Genomic DNA, 20,555 nt, shown 5'->3' on the forward strand with positions numbered 1-20,555 from the left:
TGACACAGTCTAAACTCTGCTTGTGGCCAAACGAGGATCTAAAATGCCTTAAGGTTGGCCAATATGGGACAGCACAGAACAATTGTTCTCTACCTTGGGCTCCTACCTGGGCTAAGAACATGGATTATGAACACCATTCTAGCATAGTTTGGTCCTGTCTACAGTGACTGACCAAACAGTGAAGGAATTCTGCTTGGCCACAATCAAGTATAAACCCTGGTTAAGCTCAAGCATGGTGTGAAAACTCTACTGTTACACCAGTGTAGATGACACCTTTGTACTTTCCACCCCTTTGTCTACAATAGCTTTTATTTCCTACAATTTTCCGTCAAAGGGTAACCAGCGACCATCTGCTTTTTGTCTATCCTAGCACTCCCAACAATGCACATGCATGAGTGGTAGCCACACTGGGAAATTGCACAGACAAGGGGAACAAAAAGATCAGCTTCTTGAGAGATGTCTTTGTTATATGCAGCAGAAACTGTGAAGAGTAGAATCACACTTACTGCTTATCTGGCTCCTGTTCAAACTTATGTCAGAATTCTCTCTTTATTGGTTATTTAAATGATGCTTGTAAAACACAGTGCTAACTACACTTTTTAGCACTAGCTGTGTTCTTTGTCTTAGACCATGAACTCTAGCACGTTTCCTTTAAACCCCTGATGCCAGTCTATGGATTTCTTAGCAACAGCCCGTGCACCAATCTCAAAAGGTACTAAGGACTGTTGTTCAAAAGGCCAGGTGCCTAAGGCTTGGCGCAAAAATGTGCAAGCAACAGCATATTTGCACATGCAATTATTGTAATTGTACACATTCATTGGGTATCTGCACATGCAAATGGCCAGTTAGGAATATACATGTGTGACTGCAGTAACTATGCAAGCGAAGTGTGTAATTGCACATGCATGTTTCATGTGGCCAACAGCATAGATAGCTCTCGCAATACGCCAGAACAGTGAGCAAGATAGGAGAAGAAAGCGCTCATTGCTGGGCACCAACAGATTTATGTTTTGCAACATTTTCCCAATGGTCTGAAACAATGAGCAAAATGGCAGTTGACAGTGCGACGGAAAGACCCAGGCATTACGTGATCTGGAGGAAGTTTCTCTTTTCTAACTGGCTATGCTGCTCCCCCTGCACTGGACTCTGCGTTGCTAAAGTTGCTGCTGCAGTAAGGGAGGACCCTGTGCAACAGGCGTACTTACCAAGGCAGGGTAGGATGGATAGCCTCGACACTTTGCCCACACCAGCTCCAAAGGTTCCAGTTCAGCGTGGCTCTCAAAGGGCATCAGGAGGTTTCTGCCTAAGGGGTCACAAAGAAACACGACTTAGAAGTGCCTGAGCATTAGTAAAGAGAAGTAGGGAACAGAAGCAACATCTCTATCTACGAACTCAGACACAGCAGCCTACACATTCTCCAAAGCAACCAGCTAACGCAGATGAGACTGCTGTTGTGGCTAAAATACACGAGCAGAATTTCTGCCTTGCTTTTTTAAACCTACTTGCTATGTGGTAAGTGCGCAGCTGAAATTTCACTGTGTTCAAAATAAACCTACATCCGCCCCACCTTTTACCCCACAAATAGATACATGTCACCACTAGGACGTGGACGTCTACATCATTTTATAATCAACACCATTTTCCTGATGGAGGGCTGACGCAAAATGAAAAGTCACTTGTTTTTGCCTTCTGATGCCACTCCATGTCCCTGCTCCGAGGCTCTATGTTGTTGTGCAACACCAGAAACAGAGCTGCTTCACATCCTCAGGCGGAGCAGGGAGTAAAGTAAGCAGGAGGGGAGTCTCCACCACCTCTCCATGCCTTGGGTAAGAAGCAATCCCACACAGTTCCCCCTCCTCTTGGGATGGTGCAATGAGAGCCCCCCATCTCGGGCTAATCTATTTTAATTACTGTGCTGGACAATCTGGCTTCATGACTCAGGTCTTGGAAGTTGGAGACTGGGATCTGTCCACCTGTGACTATAAGGTCAGTTGTGTGGAGATTACTATTATTATATTATTATTATTTGTATTACCGTAGTGCTAGGAGCCCGAGTCATGGACCAGGACCCCACTTTGCTAGGGGCTGTACAAACACAGAACAAAAAGATGGTCCCACTGCCTGGAATTTCCCCAGCCATCTCCAACCTGACACGAGGTGGGTCTCACTAGTCCCATGCCAACTTTGCTCTCTTCTGATGCAAAATGCACATGGCTTTGCCTCTGGGATGCCATTGCAGCCAGTGCAGCCCTGCTTGGCCCCAGACCAACAATATTTTATAAATCATTACTTCCCTAATAGTAAATCTGTGCTCCAGCTCCTCCAAATTCTGAAACACTCTGACTTGGCTCAGCAGGGTCCCCTGTACACTCTCACAACATCAGGGAAAGGCGAGCAAAGAACAGCTGAGAAGATGGTAAGTGCTCATCCTCCTGATCTCATTTCCCAATACAACATTTTCAACAGTTAAAGTTTTATTAAAAACTCAATACGGTGATTTAGAAACACACACATCTAAGAAACCTGTTAAGAAAAAGGTGGTGCTAAGACCTGTGGCTGACCTGCAGTTGTGGGGGACTCAGCACCTCGGAAAATCAGGCCCTATGTGATTTCTAAGCAGGACTAAGATTTTGTCACTGAATTTTTTAAGAAGCGTCACAGGGTGATAACAGTAGTACATGTAGCTTGATGACAGGTGGAATAGTTCTGAACAGAAGAGTCACCAAAGCAGAAGATACTTTTGTAAACACCAGTACAAATAATGGGTGACATTCACTCTTGTGCAAAGAGCAGGCTCAAAGCATTTCACACCACTTCAACCTTCAAAATAGGGTTGAAGTGTAACTTTAGTACAGGGGTGAATTCCATTCATAACAAGAAGTGCTTGGGGGAAAGATGCGGTTTGACCCCTTTTTAATTTTTTGAAAGGAAAAAAAAAAAGAGGAATCTTATGCTTGTCTTCATGATCAATTGGTTTGCAGCAAGCTGGGGCACGAATCTATCCTGCACTAGCCTGCCACAGACCAACTGTCTGGGCGCACCCTGCTGACGCACATTAATGTTTAATTAATGCTCTTTGATCTAGTCATCTTTGAAACGGGACCAGACCAAAGCACACCAAATAACTGTTAATGCACATCAGCAGGGTCCATGCGGACAATTAGTCCACAGCAGTCTAGTGCGGGGTAGATTCACACCCCAGCTTGCCGTAAAATAAATGGTTGTATAGATGAGAACATAAGAACGGCCACACCGGGTCAGACCAAAGGTCCATCTAGCCCAGTGTCCTATCTTCCGACAGTGGCCAGTGCCAGGTGCCCCAGAGGGAACAGAACAGGTAATCAGCAAGTTAAGTCCTTAGTTGTGTTTTTATATGCAGTGCAGGGTTTAGGGGAGCTCTTGCTTTCTGCTGTTGAAAGGAACCAGCCAAAATGATTTGAGATACTTGAGGTTGGAGACTCAATGGTCCAGAGCCATCAAACAATGGCAGAGGTGCTTCAGAGGGTCAAAAGTCTTAAGAGCTGGGGAGTTTCTCACGGCACTCATATTGGAGGCACAAGACACAGGAATGATAATCCTGAACTGATGATTTCATTACAGAAATATTAACCCCATTATAAAACTGCAGAAACTCAGGCACAGAGAGGTGAAGTGACTTGCCCTAGAGTGCACAGCAACTCTGGCAGAGCTGGGAGGAGAATCCAGGGGTTCTACGTACCAGTTACTAGCTCTACCAACTAGACACAGTCTCCTCCATTTAAGATGTTGTTTTATACTCTACTTCTTTGTGTTGTCACGGTGTTGTGGCTGGGCTTCTAGCCTCTGTCAGCCAATCACGCAACCCACAGTTTTACTGTGCACCTCACAGTGAGGTTTATTCAGCTATTTTACCACCTAAGCCACAAAAAACTCTAAAATATCAAAATTTGTGAACATTAAAACAAAACAGCCCCCACAAAACACCCATGGAAGATTTCGTAATCGATGGGTCCCATGGCAAAAGCCCAGCCTTATTAATGCTATAGTAATATATATAGTCCGGCTTGCAAGATCAGAGCCTCTTATCATGGGATAGGGTCACCACAACTCCCTTCTAATAGCCTAAATTGCCATCCCAACCACATGCCTGAATCAAGAGACACCTTTAATATAGAAACACTGATCAGATTCAGTTCTAGAGTAAATGAGTGCAACTCCCCTAAAATCAAATCATCAGAGATTAATTTGGCCCAGTAAGCCCCAGAACAAAATTATAACAGGTCAAATCTACCCCTAGTGAATCTCTGCTGAAATCAGTGAAGTTACAGTAGGGATGAATCCGCACCACTGTTCAGACAGCGAGATTTTTTTCAATGGAGTACAAACAAGCAGACTATTCTGCTGTCACGTATCTGGCTGCTTAATCCCTGCAGGGGATGTCTAGCTCAGGCTGATAGAATAAGATTAGCTCCCATTTTTATCATAGCCAGAAGGGCTGCAAAAGTTCCATGTGGGGGACACATGACTAATCTGCTAGCTGCTGGCCTCTGAGAAGGAGTTTTAATTAATGTGAATTTCCCCGGGTGAGAGAGTCTCTGCCCGAGGTGAACGGTCACTATACTGTACAATGCAGACTATTGACTGCATCGGAAGTCAGAATGAATCAGAAAAATACATACATAGGATGACCTAACTGAGGGTGAGGTTGGGAAATATATGATGTATTTTTTCTTTTGCTATCCCAATGTGAGGTTAAAATACACAGAGCTGTCCCAAAGATTCAAACTTCCCCAGAAGTGGGCCGACTATGTAAAGCTTATCTCAGCAGCAGTTTGCTGGGTGTACAATGTCCTTGACAATAACAGTTTCCATTGAGATAGGAGACAGAGTACAGTGACTGAAAAGAAGGGGATAGATGTATAGTAGAGAGTTAAGATTCTGATCTCAGCTGCACCAGTGTAAATCTGCAATAACTCCATTGACTGGCCTCAGTACCTGCGATCAGAATCTGATCACTGGCGTGCTAGAAAACCACAGAATTGCCTTGGGTAATATTAGAAGAGTGTGGCTTAATGACACTGATGTATGGCACACACTGACAAGGAAAGTAGTGATAGCAATAGGACAGTGAACAACGATGAAGTCAGCTTCAGAGACAGCACTCCTTTTATTAGTATTATTTATTATTTGTATGGTGGTAGCGCCTCAGAATCCCAAACACAAACCAGGACCTGTAGTGCCAGGCACTGTACAAACAAAGAAAAAAAGACTGTCTGCCCCAAAGAGCTTCTTCTATAGACATTATTCTCACCTGAGCTGCTGTAATCAGAGTCTCCATTCACACCGTCCAAGAAGGGGACCCGAGAAAGGGCTGGCTTCCCTCGACTACGTTTAGGAGGAGTCAAACCACTGTTAAAAAGGAACAGAAAGTAGAGTGTTAGGGAAAGCAAGATTTCACTACAAAACACAGCTGAGTTACAGGATTCCCCAGCTGTTTGGAAAATGCTGGGAAATGACTGGACTGATGCAATCTCAATATGAAAAGAACACTAAAGGTCTACTTTCAGCAGGCCTCATTAAATGCTCCAGTAAAATTTGCCAATATATCTGCTTTGATATATTTTTGTGGGTGCAGTTAAGGAGACCTGCTGAACTTGAGGGAGAAACCCATCAAAGAAGTGTACATTAAGAGTCAAATCTATAACACTTAAACTCAACAAGTTTACCTGGTTTGTGTTTAGACATTGGAGGATAAAAGAGTAGCCAACATCTTTGAAACAGATTCTACTGGATAAATAGGGCTCCAGTATCAGATTTTCAGGATCTCTTTTTCCTTGTTCTTTATTACCAAGAACATTTATGAAAACAGTATCCCTACGTCTGAAGAATTTTGTAACTCTTGATTTTTGTTCCCTAGCTGAAAATTTTCATTTGTAACATTATAGCAATTTCCTAGTAACCAATTATTTTAAAACAGTAAAGAGAACTGACCCTACTTAGAATAATTGTATATGTTTTCCATGAGGCATCAGGCTAGTTTTCAACTCCTTGTTTTTGTGTGCATCCCACGACTCTAATGTCATTTTTGAGATGTGAATTGCTTGTAATTATAATAACCATTTACATAGCACTTTTCATCTTCAGAGTGTATTACAAAACATTAACTAATCTTTACAATTCCTTTGTGAGCCAAGTATCCTTTTCCCCATTTTATAGATACGGAAACAGGCAAGGTGAAGTGACACTGAATTCCGGGCTACTGGTCCTGTCCTTAGATCACTGGACCATTCTTACTCCTTTAAGGAACTTCCAGTGGATACAGAAATATCTACCTAATCAGTATTAGAACTAATTATGAGCCCAGTTCTCCCACTTTTGCTCACACTAAGTAGTAAGGTAACTCCCTTCTCTTCATGTGCCAATATATTTATGCCTGTAGCTGTAATTTTCACTCCAAGCTTATGCCCAAATAAATCTGTTAGTCTTTAAGTGCCACCAGACTCCTCGTTGTTCTTGTGGATACAGACTAACACGGGTACCCCTCTGATACTAATTTGCACCGTACTCTGTGAGTAGTTCCATTGCTTTCGATGTCCCATTGGCTTCATCAAGACAACATATGGAACAAGAGTCTACTCAACCTAACTAAGAGTGGCAAAACTGATTAGATCAGATTATTAGCAGGACGCCCACTATAAGGGTAGATGAAAAGGTGCACTGCTCAGGGAGAGCACTTGGAGGCACTATGCCTTAGAGAGGCTCAACATCTAGGATTGCCAACTTTCTACTCGCACAAAACTAAACACCCTTGCCCTGCCCCCTACTCTGCCTCCCCGCCCCCTGCTCACTCCATCCCCCTCCCTCACTTGCTTATTTTCACCGGGCTGGATCAGGGGATTGGAGTGTGTGTGTGGGGGTGAGGGCGGGCTCGGGGGGGGGCGGGAATGAGGGGTTTGGGGTGCAGAAGGGGGCGTCTGGGCTGGGGGATGGAGCCGAGGGGTTCGGAGTATGGGTGGGGGCTCTGGGTTGAGGCAGGGTGTTGGGGGAGGGGGTATTGGCTCTGGGCTGGGGGTGTGGTTCTGGTATAGGGTCAGAAATGAGGGGTTCAGGGTTCGAGAGGGAAATCTAGGCTAGGGCAAGGGGTCGGGGTGGAGGGATGTGAGGACTCCATCTGGGAATGCAGGCTCTGGGGTGGGGCTGGGGCTGGGGGGTTTGGGATACAGGAGCAGGGCCGGCTCTGGCTTTTTTGCCGCCCCAGGCAAAAAAGCCTCCGGCCACCCCACCCCCCCAGCGCGGCAGGGGAGGGCGCAGGGGAGGGGTGGCCGGAGCCCCAGGAGGAGGGCGGCGAGCCCCAGCCGGGGCTCTGCTCTCCCCGGTGGCCAGAGCACTGGGGGGAGGGCGGCGAGTCCCGGTCGGGGCTCCGCTCTCCCCAGCGGCCAGAGCGCCGGGGGGAGGGAGGCGAGCCCCAGCCGGGGCTCCGCTCTCCCCGGCGGCCGGGGGGAGGGCGCCGCGGGGGAGGGCGGCCGGAGCCCTGGGAGGAGGGCGAAGTGCCTGGCCAGGGCTCCACTCTCCCCGGCGGCCAGGGCGCCAGGGGGAGGGCGGCGAGCCTGGCCGTGGCCCCGCTCTCCCCGGCGGCCGGAGCCGGAGCACCGCACCACACCGCCCCCTCCAGGTGCCGCCCCAAGCACAAGCTTGGTGGCTGGTGCCTGGAGTCGGCCCTGTACAGGAGGGTACTCCAGGCTGGGACCGAGGGGTTAGGGCACGAGAGGGATCAGGGCTGGAGCAGGGGGTTGGGGCGTGCGGGGGTGTGTATGTGTGTGTCAGGGGTGCAGACTCCAGGCGGCGCTTACCTCAGGCAGCTCCCAGAAGCAGCGGCATGTCTCCCCTCCGGCTCCTATGCAGAGGAGTGGCCAGGTGGCTCTGCGCACTGCCCTGTCCTCAGGTGCCACCCCAACAGTTCCCATTGGCCGCGGTTCCCGGCCAATGGGAGTTGTGGAGCTGGCACTTGGGACGGGGGCAGCGCACGGAGCCCCCTGGTTGCCCCTATGCCTAGGAGTTGGAGGGGAGACATGCCGCTGCTTCTGGGAGCCGTGCAAAGCCCAGCAGGGATGGAGCCTGCCTTAGCCCAGCTGCACTGCCAACCAGACTTTTAACAACCCAGTCAGTGATGCTGACTGGAGACAGCGGGGCCCTTTTCAACTGAGCGTTCTGGGCAAAAACCAGACACCTGGCAACTGTATCAACATTTGAGAAGTATGGGGAATAAGCAGGAATAACTAGACGTATGGGGAAACAACAGGAAGAATTAGAAATGCTAGTGAATAAACACAACTATGACATAATTGGCATCACAGAGACTTGGTGGGATAATACAAATGACTGGAATATTGGGATAGAAGGGTACAGCTTGCTCAGGAAGGGACAGGCAGGGAAAAAAGGGAGGAGATGTTATCTTATACACTTGGATTGAGGGTGAGATGGCAATAGGAGACAGACTTGTGGAAAGTCTCCAGGAAAGGATAAAAAGGGTAAAAAACAAGGGTGATGTCATGGTAGGGGTCTACTACAGACCACCTACCCAGGAAGAAGAGTTGGATGAGGCTTTTTTAAACAACTAACAAAATCATCCAAAGCACAGGCCTTGGTGGTGATGGGGGACTTCAATTACCCAGACATCTGTTGGGAAAATAACACAGCAAGGCACAGATTATCCAACAAGTTCTTGGAATGTATTGGAGACAATTTTTTGTTTCTGAAGGTGGAGAAAGCTACTAGGGGAAGAGGCTGTTCTAGATTTGATTTTGACAAATAGGGAGGAACTGGTTGAGAATCTGAAAGTGGAAGGCAGCTTGGGTGAAAGTGATCATGAAATGAGAGAGTTCATAATTCTAAGGAATGGTAGGAGGGAAAACAACCCAATAAAGATAATGGATTTCAAGAAGGCCGACTTTAGTAAACTCAGGGAGTTGGTAGGTAAGATCCCATGGTAAGCGAGTCTAAGGGGAGAAACAGTTCAAGAGAGTCAACAGTTTTTCAAAGAGATATTAGAAATGGCACAAGAGCAAACTATCCCACTGCATAGGAAAGATAGGAAGTATGGCAAGAGACCACCCTGACTTACCCTTTAATGACCTGAAACTCAAAAAAAGAGTCCTATAAAAAGTGGAAACTAGGTCAAATTACAAAGGATAAATATAAACAAACAACACAAGTATGTATGGACAAAATTAGAAAAGCCAAGGCACAAAACAAGATTAAACCAGCTAGAGTCATAAAGGGTAACAAGAATACATTCTACAAATACACTAGAAGCAAGAGGAAGACCAAAGACAGGGTAGGCCTGTTACTCAGTGGCGGGTGGGGAGGGGAGGGAGGGGAACAATAACAGAAAATGCAGAAATGGCAGAAGTGCTGAATGACTTTTTTGTTTCAGTTTTCTCCAAAAAAGTTTAGTAGCGATTGGACATCTAACACAGTGAAAGTGAGGTAGCATCAGAGGCTAAAATAGGAAAAGAACAAGTTAAAAATTACTTAGACAAGTTAGATGTCTTCAAATCACCAGGGCCTGATGAAATACGTCCTAGAATACTCAAGGAGCTGACTGAGGAGATATCTGAGCCATTAGTGATTATCTTCGAAAAGTCATGGAAGACAGGAGAGATTCCAGAGGAATGGAAAAGGGCAAATATAGTGCGCATCTATAAAAAGGGAAATAAGGACAACCCGGGGAATTACAGACCAGTCAGCTTAACTTCAGTACCCGGAAAAATAATGGAGCAAATAATTAAACAATGAATTTACAAACACTTAGAAGATAATAAGGTGGTAAGTAACAGCATGGATTTGTCGAGAACGAATCGTGTCAAACCAACCTAATAGCTTTCTTTGACAGGGTAACAAGCCTTGTGGAATGGGGGGAAGCAGTAGATGTGGTCTATCTTGACTTTAGTAAGGTTTCTGATACTGTCTCGCATGACCACCTCATAAACAAACTAGGGAACTACAACCTAGATGGAGCTACTATAAGGTGGGTGCACAACTAGTTGGAAAACCGTTCCCAGACAATAGGAGGGCATATCAAATGGGGTCCCGCAGAGATCAGTTCTGGATCTGGTTCTGTTCAATATCTTCATCAACGATTTAGATAAGTTTGCGGATGATACCAAGCAGGGACGGGTTGCAAGTGCTTTGGAGGATAGGATTAAAATTCAAAATGATCTGGACAAACTATAGAAATTATCTGAATTAAATAGGATGAAATTCACTAGGGACAAATGCAAAGTTGTCCACTAAGGAAAGAACAATCAGTTGCACACATACAAAATGGGAAATGACTGCCTAGGAAGGAGTACTGCGGAAAGGGATCTGGGATCATAGTGGATCACACGCTAAATGTGAGTCAACAGTGTAACACTTGCAAAAAAAGCAAACGTCATTCTGGGATGCATTAGCAGGAGTGTTGTAAGCAAGACACAAGAAGTAATTCTTCTGCTCTACTCCTTGCTGATTAGGCCTCAACTGGAGTATTGTGTCCAGTTCCGGGCACCACATTTCAGGAAAGATGTGGACAAATTAGAGAAAGTCCAGAGAACAGAAACAAAAATGATTAAAGATCTAGAAAACATGACCTATGACGGGAAAAATTAGATTTGTTTAGTCAGAAAAAAAGAAGACTGAGGGGGGACATGATAACAGTTTTCAAGTACATAAAAGGTTTTTACAAGGAGGAGGAAGATAAATTTTCCTCGTTAATCTCTGAGGATAGGACAAGAAGCAATGGGCTTAAATAGCAGCAAGGGCAGTTTAGGTTGGACATTGGAAAAAACATCCTAACTGTAAAAGTGGTTAAGCACTGGAATAAATTGCCTCAGGAGATTGTGGAATCTCTGTCTTTGGAGCTTTTTAAGAGCAGTTTAGATAAACACCTGTCAGGGATGGTCTAGATAATACTTAGTGCTGCCATGAGTGCAGGGGACTGGACTAGAAGACCTCTCGAGGTCTCTTTCAGTCCTATGATAGAATTCTATGATCTCACTACACCCCCTTAATAGGTGTAGTATACCTCCTTCTTCGGGGATGGACCATTACTTTGCTAAGCCTCTACCCTCCCTGTCCTTTTGCTCCTGCAGGGGTGGAAGTCAGAAGCAATCCCTAAGCTCCCTGAAATTGTGGCTAGCCCTTACTTGCCACACATGGTATGTGTGCAGGGAAGTGTCTTTGTGTTCCTTCCAACGCAGTCGTGTGAGGATAGGGCACAATCCAGCCCTATAAGTGGTGGGGTGGGTGGGAAGGAATACATTCTGCTCACATGCTGTAGACTGTTTTACAGCCTGCTATCTCAGACCTTCTGAAATATTTGTCAAAGCAATTCAAAAGATTAGTGAGTACTGTGGATTATCTTTCTGCAAAATTGGGCTTTAAAAACAATACTATTTGTGAGTTACAAGAGCATCTAAGAAATTCATGTGCTGGAGAATGAAAGCAGCAGTGCTGGTAAGTGATGGGGGCTCATCTTCACCTCAAGAGAGTTGGGCTAACCAGGCAGGACCTATGTTTCCCCAACTTTGGCTCTCTGGTAATGGATATACCTGTGTAAAAGAGGCTAGAGCACGTACATGCCGATCAGGTGACATGAGTCTACTCTACATCAGTACATCTAAAACATCAAACGCTGTCTTGGGATCTATGAACTGGCTTGAGGACTATATCGGGAGTGTAAAGGGTGCAGATGCAAGAGGCTTTTGGCTCTCAGCCCCAACATTAATACAGAAGTTAAGAAACAATTTGAACAGGATTTTACATGGTGAAGTTGCCTTAGAAAGAAGGGCAAGGAAACCCAGTGAGAACATATAGGACTTACCTACACTTACACTTAGTTCGCAAAAAGCTGGGGTGCAAATCTACCATGCACTAAGTGTCCGGGTGGACCCTACTGCTTCACACTGACAGTGCAGTCAGTCCCTAGAGCATTTTGATCCAGTCCATTTCTAAGCGGGATAGCTCAAAGCACTCTATGGAACTTTTAGTGCGCAGCAGTGGGGTCCATGCAGACATTCGGTGTACAGCAAGCTAGTGTGGGGTAGATTTACACCCCAGCTTCGTGTTCGTGTGTAGACAGTACGTATTCTGGGGAACAGCTCAGTGAAGGGGACTTACCTGCAGGCTTCAAATGCCAGCCCACTGCCAAGGCCGGAGCTGCACTCCGAGTCAGACCCGCTTTCCGTATGTTTCCCAAAGCCGTTGGTCACTCCTGCTGAGAAGACACAAAAGAATCAGCCTAAAGGCCTGGTTTGCCTCTCCACGATCCAAGGATGCTTGAAGGGGGAGACCCAGAGGCATCACAACCTGCTCAGGAACTCAAGTATCAGAGGGGTAGCCGTGTTAGTCTGAATCTGTAAAAAGCAACAGAGGGTCCTGTGGCACCTTTAAGACTAACAGAAGTATTGGAGAATAAGCTTTCGTGGGTGAATGCCCACTTCATCAGACGCAAGTAATGGAAATTTCCAGAGGCGGGTATAAATCAGTATGGAGATAACGAGGTTAGTTCTATCAGGGGAGGGTGAGGTGCTCTGCTAGCAGTCATCCTAATGCTCTGGACCCTGCATCTCAGAAGGAGGGTATCATACCGAGAGCCAGACTGTTCCCCCCTCACACACACTTTTAAAAAAAGATCTTATTTAACAGCAAAGTGAATGCTAAACTCGGTTTCCCAGACCCAGCAGCAGCCAGCAGGGATCTAGTAAAACAGCTTTTTCCTTAACTCTTTGGAACAATGGTTTAGCTTCAAACAAGGGGTGGTGGTCACTGCAGTCACTGGTACATTTCTCCAATCAGTTTCTAACTGTTGATGAGAGGGCACTTCTCGCTCACCTTCCCTCTCCCCAGCACCTGCTGGTCTGTAACTCACTGGGATTACTGGAGGCGAGGCCTCTTGGCTGGACAACCAAACACCTGTTCTGGATAAATGAAGCGCTTTATTTACTGTCCACTGGACAGGCTGAAGAATGACACACACAAATCCTGGGAGCACTGATTGACTGCTATGTCTACCCACGGCTAAACGTGAAAACAGGCCTCTCGCCTCTGTTCCCTTGGAAAGCAGCAGTCCCCCCACATTTCATACAAAAGGAGCCCGCTATGGCATACCAGTATGGGGTACAACTAGCAAAGCAGCGTCAGAGGAGACCCAAAGCAAACAAATCATCAGCTTCTTCTGGGGCTGTCTGAAAAGAAAACGAGGCAGGAGCCCAGTTTTAGCGTCCGGCTGTGTCAGATGTGCCCATTAGTCAATGCACCCAGGATTTTCAAGCTCAGATCAACAGCTTGCCCATCAGTTCCAAGGTGCTTTACAACAGTGGTCTCCAAACTTTTTTGATCGCACACCCCTATCAGTACAAAATTTTTGAACATGCACCCCCCGCCACGCCGAAGCAAAAAAAAAAAAAAAAGCCGCTCGGACTCCCACCCAACTGCCGAAGCAAAAAAAAAAACCAGCTGCTCGGATAGTCCGCACGAACTCTCCACTTTGGAGACCACTGCTTTACAAAGGTGATTGAGCATTATTACCTCCACTTTAAGGATGGGGAAACTGAGGCACAGAGCGGCAACGTAGTTTGCTCAAATTCACACAGAAAGTCAGTGGCAGAGCTGGGAACTGAACTCCAGAATCCTGACTCCCAGTCTGGTGTCATATCTGCTGGAACACTAATGGTAACTCATTCTGGCTACAACTAACAACCACAGGGATAATTGTATTTTTTTTGCTAGGAAACCAAATCCGAGATCTAGAAAAGGTCACCTTAGATAAAACCTTCTACCTTGGATTTCTGGATTTCCAATGCATAGTTCACTTGAATAAGCTAAGAGAGTAAGGAAGCATAAGGAAGCAACGGTCCACGGGTAGACCAAATCTCCCTCTACCATCTTTCTCTCAGGCCATTTCAAATGTCACTTTAACAATGAAATGGAATATTTAAACTTATTCCTCTGAACTCTAATATCCAAAGTTGGAAACACTCCCTAAGCTGCCCGGTTTTTCATTCTATACAATTGCAGAATTTACCAATTCAACAAAACATAACCCACATTGCAAGGACGTGGTGTTCTCTGATAAATAAATACAAATGCAGGATCATCTTTCAGCTTACACAAGAAACCATAAGGAGACACAAACTCCAAAGAACAGGCAGGGACACACCTACAGTGAATAGCCAGTGAGGACTTACAGGTCACCACGGAGGCTGAGCACCATCATATGAGATGCATTCCATGGACACCAGAAGCAAAATTCAGAACTGGTGTTAGCAGATGCAACTCCATAGATTTCACCTGGACTGAATCTGGCTCTAGGTACCAGGTCACACAAGTTTCAAACCAGGCTGTCAGAATTCTAACAGGAATAAACGTGACACTTCAGAGATGATCACCCCATATGCCTGTGTCAATGTCACTACAATCTCTGAACCAGTAAATATGGAACAAGGAGCCACAAGAAACATATTTCTGGGAGTAACCTGGTTCTAGTAAGACAGGTCATGCTGACCTATACGCTTCAGCGGTAGTGCAAACCCTATATACTACGTACACTCCTAACATTAAGATAAATCAGCCAGGTTTGAAGTTGGGGAAGGGACTGGATCAAAAAAGCAACATTTCAGCTCATAGGAAAAAGAAGTAAACACCTGTTCAGCAGTGGACTTCCTGATATCCTACCTAACTTTTTCTTCTTTCTTAATTTCATCCTCTTACTCAGCTAAACCTAAGCCCACCTTGGACAGCTTTAAATCATTCTTCTCTGTCCTTTAAGTATCTGTTGTGTGTCCCCCAACCAGGAGTCACTGCTTAAACAAACTGTACTTAACTCATTTCTTTTAATCTTTCCCGATAAGTCAATTCCACCATTCTGATTACTTTTCTCTAAACTCTCTCCAATTTGTTAACATCTTTCTGGCTGCGAGATGTCCTTGAACGATTGCAATATTCCAGGTGCAAGCTCACTAAAGTCTTACAAACAGAGGTTACTCTTATCTCCCTGCCCTGTGATGCTTCTGAATATGCAGCCCAAAATCACATTAACTTTATTTGCCATCTGATCTTTTTCCAGGTCCCCCCGTCGGTCATTATTTTTGCTTTGAATTATTTTCACTCAGGTGCTCCCCCACACTTGGCAGCATCCTAAATTGGATCTCGTTTAGCATTTCCCACGCACATTTTGAACCACTAGAAGGGCCCTTTGTATTTTTCTCTTCTCTCCAGTTTTTGTGAGTTGGGACCATCTGTAAATTTAATTTAATTTAACATAGTAATGTCTCATCCAACACCAGATACCATGCTACGGAGAGCAGAGGCCCCTAAACCTCTATGGCCCCCCAGTACATTATGCTCCCCCGTCAGGGCCTTGGAGAGATGCCAGGGCCTAAACAAGTCATCGCTGTGGTAGGGAACTCTCACTCCTAGAGGGGGTCCATCCATGTTCAGCTTTTAAGGCAGAGGGGAGTGCAGGAAAGCATGCATTTCTAAACCACTACTGGGGACTTTACTCAACCAGACACTTCTAAGAAGCCCTACATTCAAAAATAAATAAATCACCTGCTGAGATATTAGTGCCAGGCTCACTGGGAGGTGGAAGAAGAGATGCAGCCTTTGTTGAGTAAAGGGGAAGCTCGCACACTTGCAAGCCACTTTCCCACCACCACTTCTTGGCTGGCTGCTGGAGTGCAATTCCTCTGGATAGATTCCTACCTAACCATAGTTTCCCCCTATTTATTTAGCACTGGAGTCCTACGATGCCCACTAATCACCAATCAGTTCAACAACCCCTTTGCAATGACTAAAGGAAGCAGCTGACCCTATGGGAGTTTGAAGACCGTGTTTACAAAGGCACCTGTGCCAGCTGGCCAAGAGAGTGGTGACCAGGCAGCCCTGCCCAGACTAGCTCCAGACATCAGAGGAAGAAAAGCCCAGCGGAGTCACCTGTCTCTCCTGACTGCCTGGGGGATTTCTCGCCATCACTCGTGCTGCAGCTCCCACTCCGCAGCCGTTTCCGGGCTTGTCGTTCGCCCTCCGCACTGGAGGGGGAAAGCTGTCCGCTCTGGCTGTGGTCCTCTCCGTTCTCCAGGGGGCAGTCCAGGCCCCTCTGCAGCTTCACCCCATTCTTAGCTTTTTTAAAAAGGACAGACGTACGCCTGCCCACGCCACTGAACGGGGGGCTGGCAGGAGCATCCATGGCCTGAAGGGCCAGTCCGTTCAGCCCATTGTCACTGAGCAAGCGTTGGAAAGCGTGGCTCTCCCTCTGTAGCGCCTTCTTATCAAAGAGTTCGCCCTCCGATTTCATCCGCTTCTGCAGTTTGTTCAAGGATTTGCTTTCACTGATGGGTTTGAGCGTTGGAGGGTCCTGCAGAGAGTCCAGCTCAGACAGGGAGGGTGCGGGTCCCGTGGGCTCCAGGGTGGGTGGATGTGGGAGCTTGGTGTCATCTGCTAAAGAAAGAAAGAACCTGCTTGAACATTTTAGAAAGTGTTATTCCCAAAAATACTGACAGCAACTCTACCCCTTTCCTATGGCGGCAGGAAAGCCATGGGCTCAAATGATAACAGACGCCTGTCATTCTCCCTTACGGAAGGCACCCCGATAAAGATACAGGTCAGAACTAGAGTGCCCCCAGATGGAGAGCAAGTCCATCTTCTTCCACACTAGATCCAGCTGCCATGTCGGTTGCATGCCTCATATCTCTACGGCCACTATCTGGGTATTTTATTTCCAATGTATGAAAGAACAACCTCAGATAGTAAGACACAGCAAAGCAGGGGAGTGACAGATGTGAGACACTGGAAGCGTAGAAACTTCTAAAGACTATTATTTAGAGATATGCCATACACCGTAGGCACAGGGATTATTCATAAACTTGTGCTTCTATAAATGTTATATGCATTTTTGTGAGTGAGAGATTGTATTTAAGCTCCACGGGGGGAGGGTTATCAAGCTTCCTCCAGGGACTACAAACAGAGGGAGATAATTACTGCAAATCCAGTGACAAATAACTCCAGAGAAGTACCACCCCTGGGAGGAATTGTATAAACTGGTTCAGGCCAGGTTTGAGAGGCCAGCAGACCAAAAAAAGGGCTTTTGGTATAAAGGAGGAGCCTGAACTGAGCCACAGCGCCTCATTTTGAACCTCAAACTGACATGAAACTGTAACCAAGAGGGTAAAACTCCGCTGGAAAGGTCTGAAGGACTTTGGGAACCTACCAGGGCTCTATCTGGAAGATGGGCTACACCTGGTAAGCGTTGCATGAGTGTAGACTGTATTGTTTTATGTTCTGTTTTCTCTCTATTGCTTTTGTCTTAAAATAAATGTACTACACTTTGTGAAAGCTAGCTAGTCAAAGGTAATGCTGTCAGAGTCCCTGGGAGAGCACGAACCACAGGTGCTGAACTACGGTCAGACCTGCTGGGATAGCCATAGAGAATAACAGGGGGATTGCAAGCCTAAATCCCCAGCCCAAAGAGAGAGGGACGGGGGTCTCCACCCATACAGAAATGATGGCTGAGATCTGAGACCTAAAGGAACATCCCTTGAGCAGACCACGGGAGGGGGCAGAGGTGCAGTGTAACCCAACCTGTGACATACTCCTCCAACCTCTCCTCTCATACTCTTCCAGCCTTTCCTGAAAGGCTTGTAACCCCATTCCCAATTCCAATCCCTCAAACGATACAATCCCGGCAGCAGAAATCTATGGCCTATTCCAATCGATAAAGTACCATGAAGTATCAGGAAGGTTTCTGATGCCCTACATCCCTTGGATAGCCTGCTCCAGATTGTTTTAAAAATTCGTTACATGTGGCCCATACCTCTTTCTGATACAATAAACGCACTTTCCCAGCGCACAGATGAATGATACAATCATCTAGCCAGTCCTCTGCAATCCCCAACAGGTTTCCCTTCCTGCCCAGGCTGCAGTGTTCTCCATTTCCCTTGGAAACCTCTCACCTTTCTCCCCATCATCGTCCTGCTCTCCCCTTAGTGGTTTGTCCAGCCCCTCCTCCCGCGAGGCAGGCTCTCCATTTGGCATGGTCTTGTTCTGTTGCTGGGCCAGCTTTTGCCGGATGGAGTTGATCTCACGTCTCAAGAGCCGGATGCGTCGGGTCCGGGCGCCGCTGGACCTCATGGTGCTCACCATGTCCAGCTTCTCCAGCAACTCTTTCAATTGCGCCTCCAGGGAAAGGTGAGCCCGATTCTCGGGGACAAGAATGTTGTCCACTGCACCAAGAAGAGAAGCAATGTTAAGAAGTGATTGCTGACACCTCGTGTACTCAAAGAGTGAAAGAAAGGCGCTCTGTTCCTTGGAGGAGGAAATTCCACTGTACCCAAACCAACCATTCCACGTCACAGCCATGCATCTAACTATAAGGATAATTATATCCTTTCAAGGCAGCTTGTGGAATCCCTGTCATTGGAGGTTTTTAAGCACCTTTGGACAAACACCTATCAGGGCTGGTCTAGGTTTACTTGGTCCTGCGTCAGTGCAGGGTACTGGACTAGATGACCTCTCAAGTTCTCTTCCAGCCCTACATTTCTATGATTCTTCTCATCAGTGCTATTTGCGAACGCTATGCCACTGGTGGAGGACTGAAGAATTCTCAGGATCACATTCCAAGAGGGATGCGTCCTTTAGGAAGCAGATCACAGACAGAGAGCGAGCTCCATGGGAGGGATGGGAAGCAGTAGTCTGAACTAAGTTCAGCAAAGTTATTTCGTACTGCATGGGGTTGGGAACAAATGCTACAGAGATGCAGATTCGTCTCATGGTGGTTTCTACAACTGAAGCAATCATAAGTTCAGGCCATGCCAGGAATAAAGGTCTCTGTGACAAGACTGTTGCTACGGTGTTTTCGGTATTCTGGGTCACAATCCCACCATACCTATGCTGTCCCCTTCACAAAGAATTCCTCCCATCCCCCTGCCTCAACTCCTTCAGAACATGCCAATTCTTTGGCTACCCAGATTGACCTTGTTGAGAGAGGGCATGTGGTCATTATGTCCAGTGCAAGGAGAAGGGTGAAATGAGGTTAGACTGGGCTATCTGCAGTTGTGACTCAAAATAATCATGGAAATTAGAAATGGAAGACACCCTCCCATTCCAGCTGCTGGCCAGGACAGGATTGTCCCTACAATAAACTGCCCTACAAGCATGTAACTGATTTCTCTGTGAGATGCACTGGAATGCCTTTCTCATACATTTTAAATTCCAATAAACCAGCCTCCCAACCTAGGTAGAGGTTGGGGAATGGTGGGCCAATTATATAAAGTACAAGGCAGCCTAAACCTGCATGAATTCATCTTTTCAAGGCTCTTTAAAAATACCCAATTTACACTATAGCCGTGGCACGTGGATTCCACAGCAAATAGTGAGCCCGTGGTCTTGTGGTCTGGGACTAAGGGGAGCTGGCTTCAATACCCGGCTCTACCACAAACTTCATAGAATATCAGGGTTGGAAGGGACCTCAGGAGGTCATCTAGTCCAACCTTCCTCTGTGACCTTGGGCAAATCACTTAATCTTTCCATGCCTCAGCTTCCCATCTGTAAAATGGGGATTAAAAATGTTTCCCTGACTCACAGGGAGTGTTGTAAGGATAAATTTGTGATTGTTAGATGCATACAGCCGGATTTTCAAAATAGCTCAAGGCCACATTTCCAAGTGCCTGGCATCCCCAATCAGGGCCAGCTTTTCCAAAGTGCTCAACAGCCAGCAGCTCCCATTGCAGCACTGCAGACTTTCAAACGAGCTCAGCACACTACGGGGCTCTTTTGAGAAGCTGCCCACTTATTTAAGTCCCTAAAGAGGAGCTAAGATTGTTTGAAAACCTGTCCCTGGAAGTGGGTGTTAAACTCATCTGAAATCTGGCCCTTAGATGCTACAATAATGGGAGCCATATAAGTGCCTATATAGGTAAATGGATGTGCCCAAATCTTACACCTCAAATGGTGGGTACAGTTATAGCCCAGCCAAAGTAACATGGTCAGAATGATGGCTGGTCCTACACACAGAGTCTAGGAGTCTGGCTTTTACTGGACTATTTGCCAATCCTAAAAATAAACAGCCCAGGGGAACTCACCATCCTCCCAAGAAAAGCGATAAAAGTCTTCCGTTTTGGGTGACTCGGGCAGGTGAATCCCCACATCAGTGTCAAAGCCGATGTTTTCAGCCTGCCGTCGCGCATGGCGTAATATCGCTCCTCCGAGGTCTCTCAGCCGGACAGCTGCTCGATGGAAAATCGTGTCTTTAGCATTATACCTCATGCAGTTGGTAACTATAAGGTTAAAGTCTTCCTCAAACTCATCCAAGGTTCGGTACAGGTGGGACTCCAGCTTCCGCCTCATGGTGGAAAAATCCATTGGATTGGAAATGAATTCCAGGTAATCTGGAACCTAAACATATAAAACCTGTACAATTACAAAAACCATTTACTAGCCAACCAGAGCGCATCCATCATAAGCACTCTTAATGTCCTTTCCACCTGCAGAAGGGGTAGTGTCTCCAATGCACATATACTCCACCTAATTGAGCCAGATGTGCC

General features: G+C 46.4%; 1 protein-coding gene across 11 annotated transcripts in view; it reads right to left on the reverse strand.

Annotated features, from left to right (window-relative positions):
* The window catches only part of BRPF3 (bromodomain and PHD finger containing 3), a 72,979-nt gene that overhangs the window by 28,632 nt on the left and 23,792 nt on the right, over nucleotides 1-20,555 (reverse strand). For 5 of the 11 annotated variants that reach the window (XR_010601002.1, XR_010601001.1, XM_065595041.1 and 2 more), the window contains exons 6-11: nucleotides 20,094-20,406; nucleotides 17,967-18,236; nucleotides 15,952-16,455; nucleotides 12,136-12,232; nucleotides 5,291-5,388; nucleotides 1,206-1,303 (exon numbers count right to left, since the gene is read on the reverse strand). Coding sequence is in view for 7 of the 11 variants with exons in the window: in XM_065595041.1 (XP_065451113.1) it covers nucleotides 1,206-1,303; nucleotides 5,291-5,388; nucleotides 12,136-12,232; nucleotides 15,952-16,455; nucleotides 17,967-18,236; nucleotides 20,094-20,406 (1,380 nt within the window). In the remaining 4 variants the exon portion in view is untranslated. Of the gene's footprint in view, nucleotides 1-1,205; nucleotides 1,304-5,290; nucleotides 5,389-12,135; nucleotides 12,233-15,862; nucleotides 16,456-17,966; nucleotides 18,237-20,093; nucleotides 20,407-20,555 lie in introns of all 11 variants that reach the window. The other 6 variants (XR_010601003.1, XM_065595038.1, XM_065595043.1 and 3 more) reach the window with 4 other exon arrangements.

The sequence above is a fragment of the Chrysemys picta genome, chromosome 4, assembly GCF_011386835.1.
Source record: "Chrysemys picta bellii isolate R12L10 chromosome 4, ASM1138683v2, whole genome shotgun sequence".
NCBI lineage: Eukaryota > Metazoa > Chordata > Testudines > Emydidae > Chrysemys > Chrysemys picta.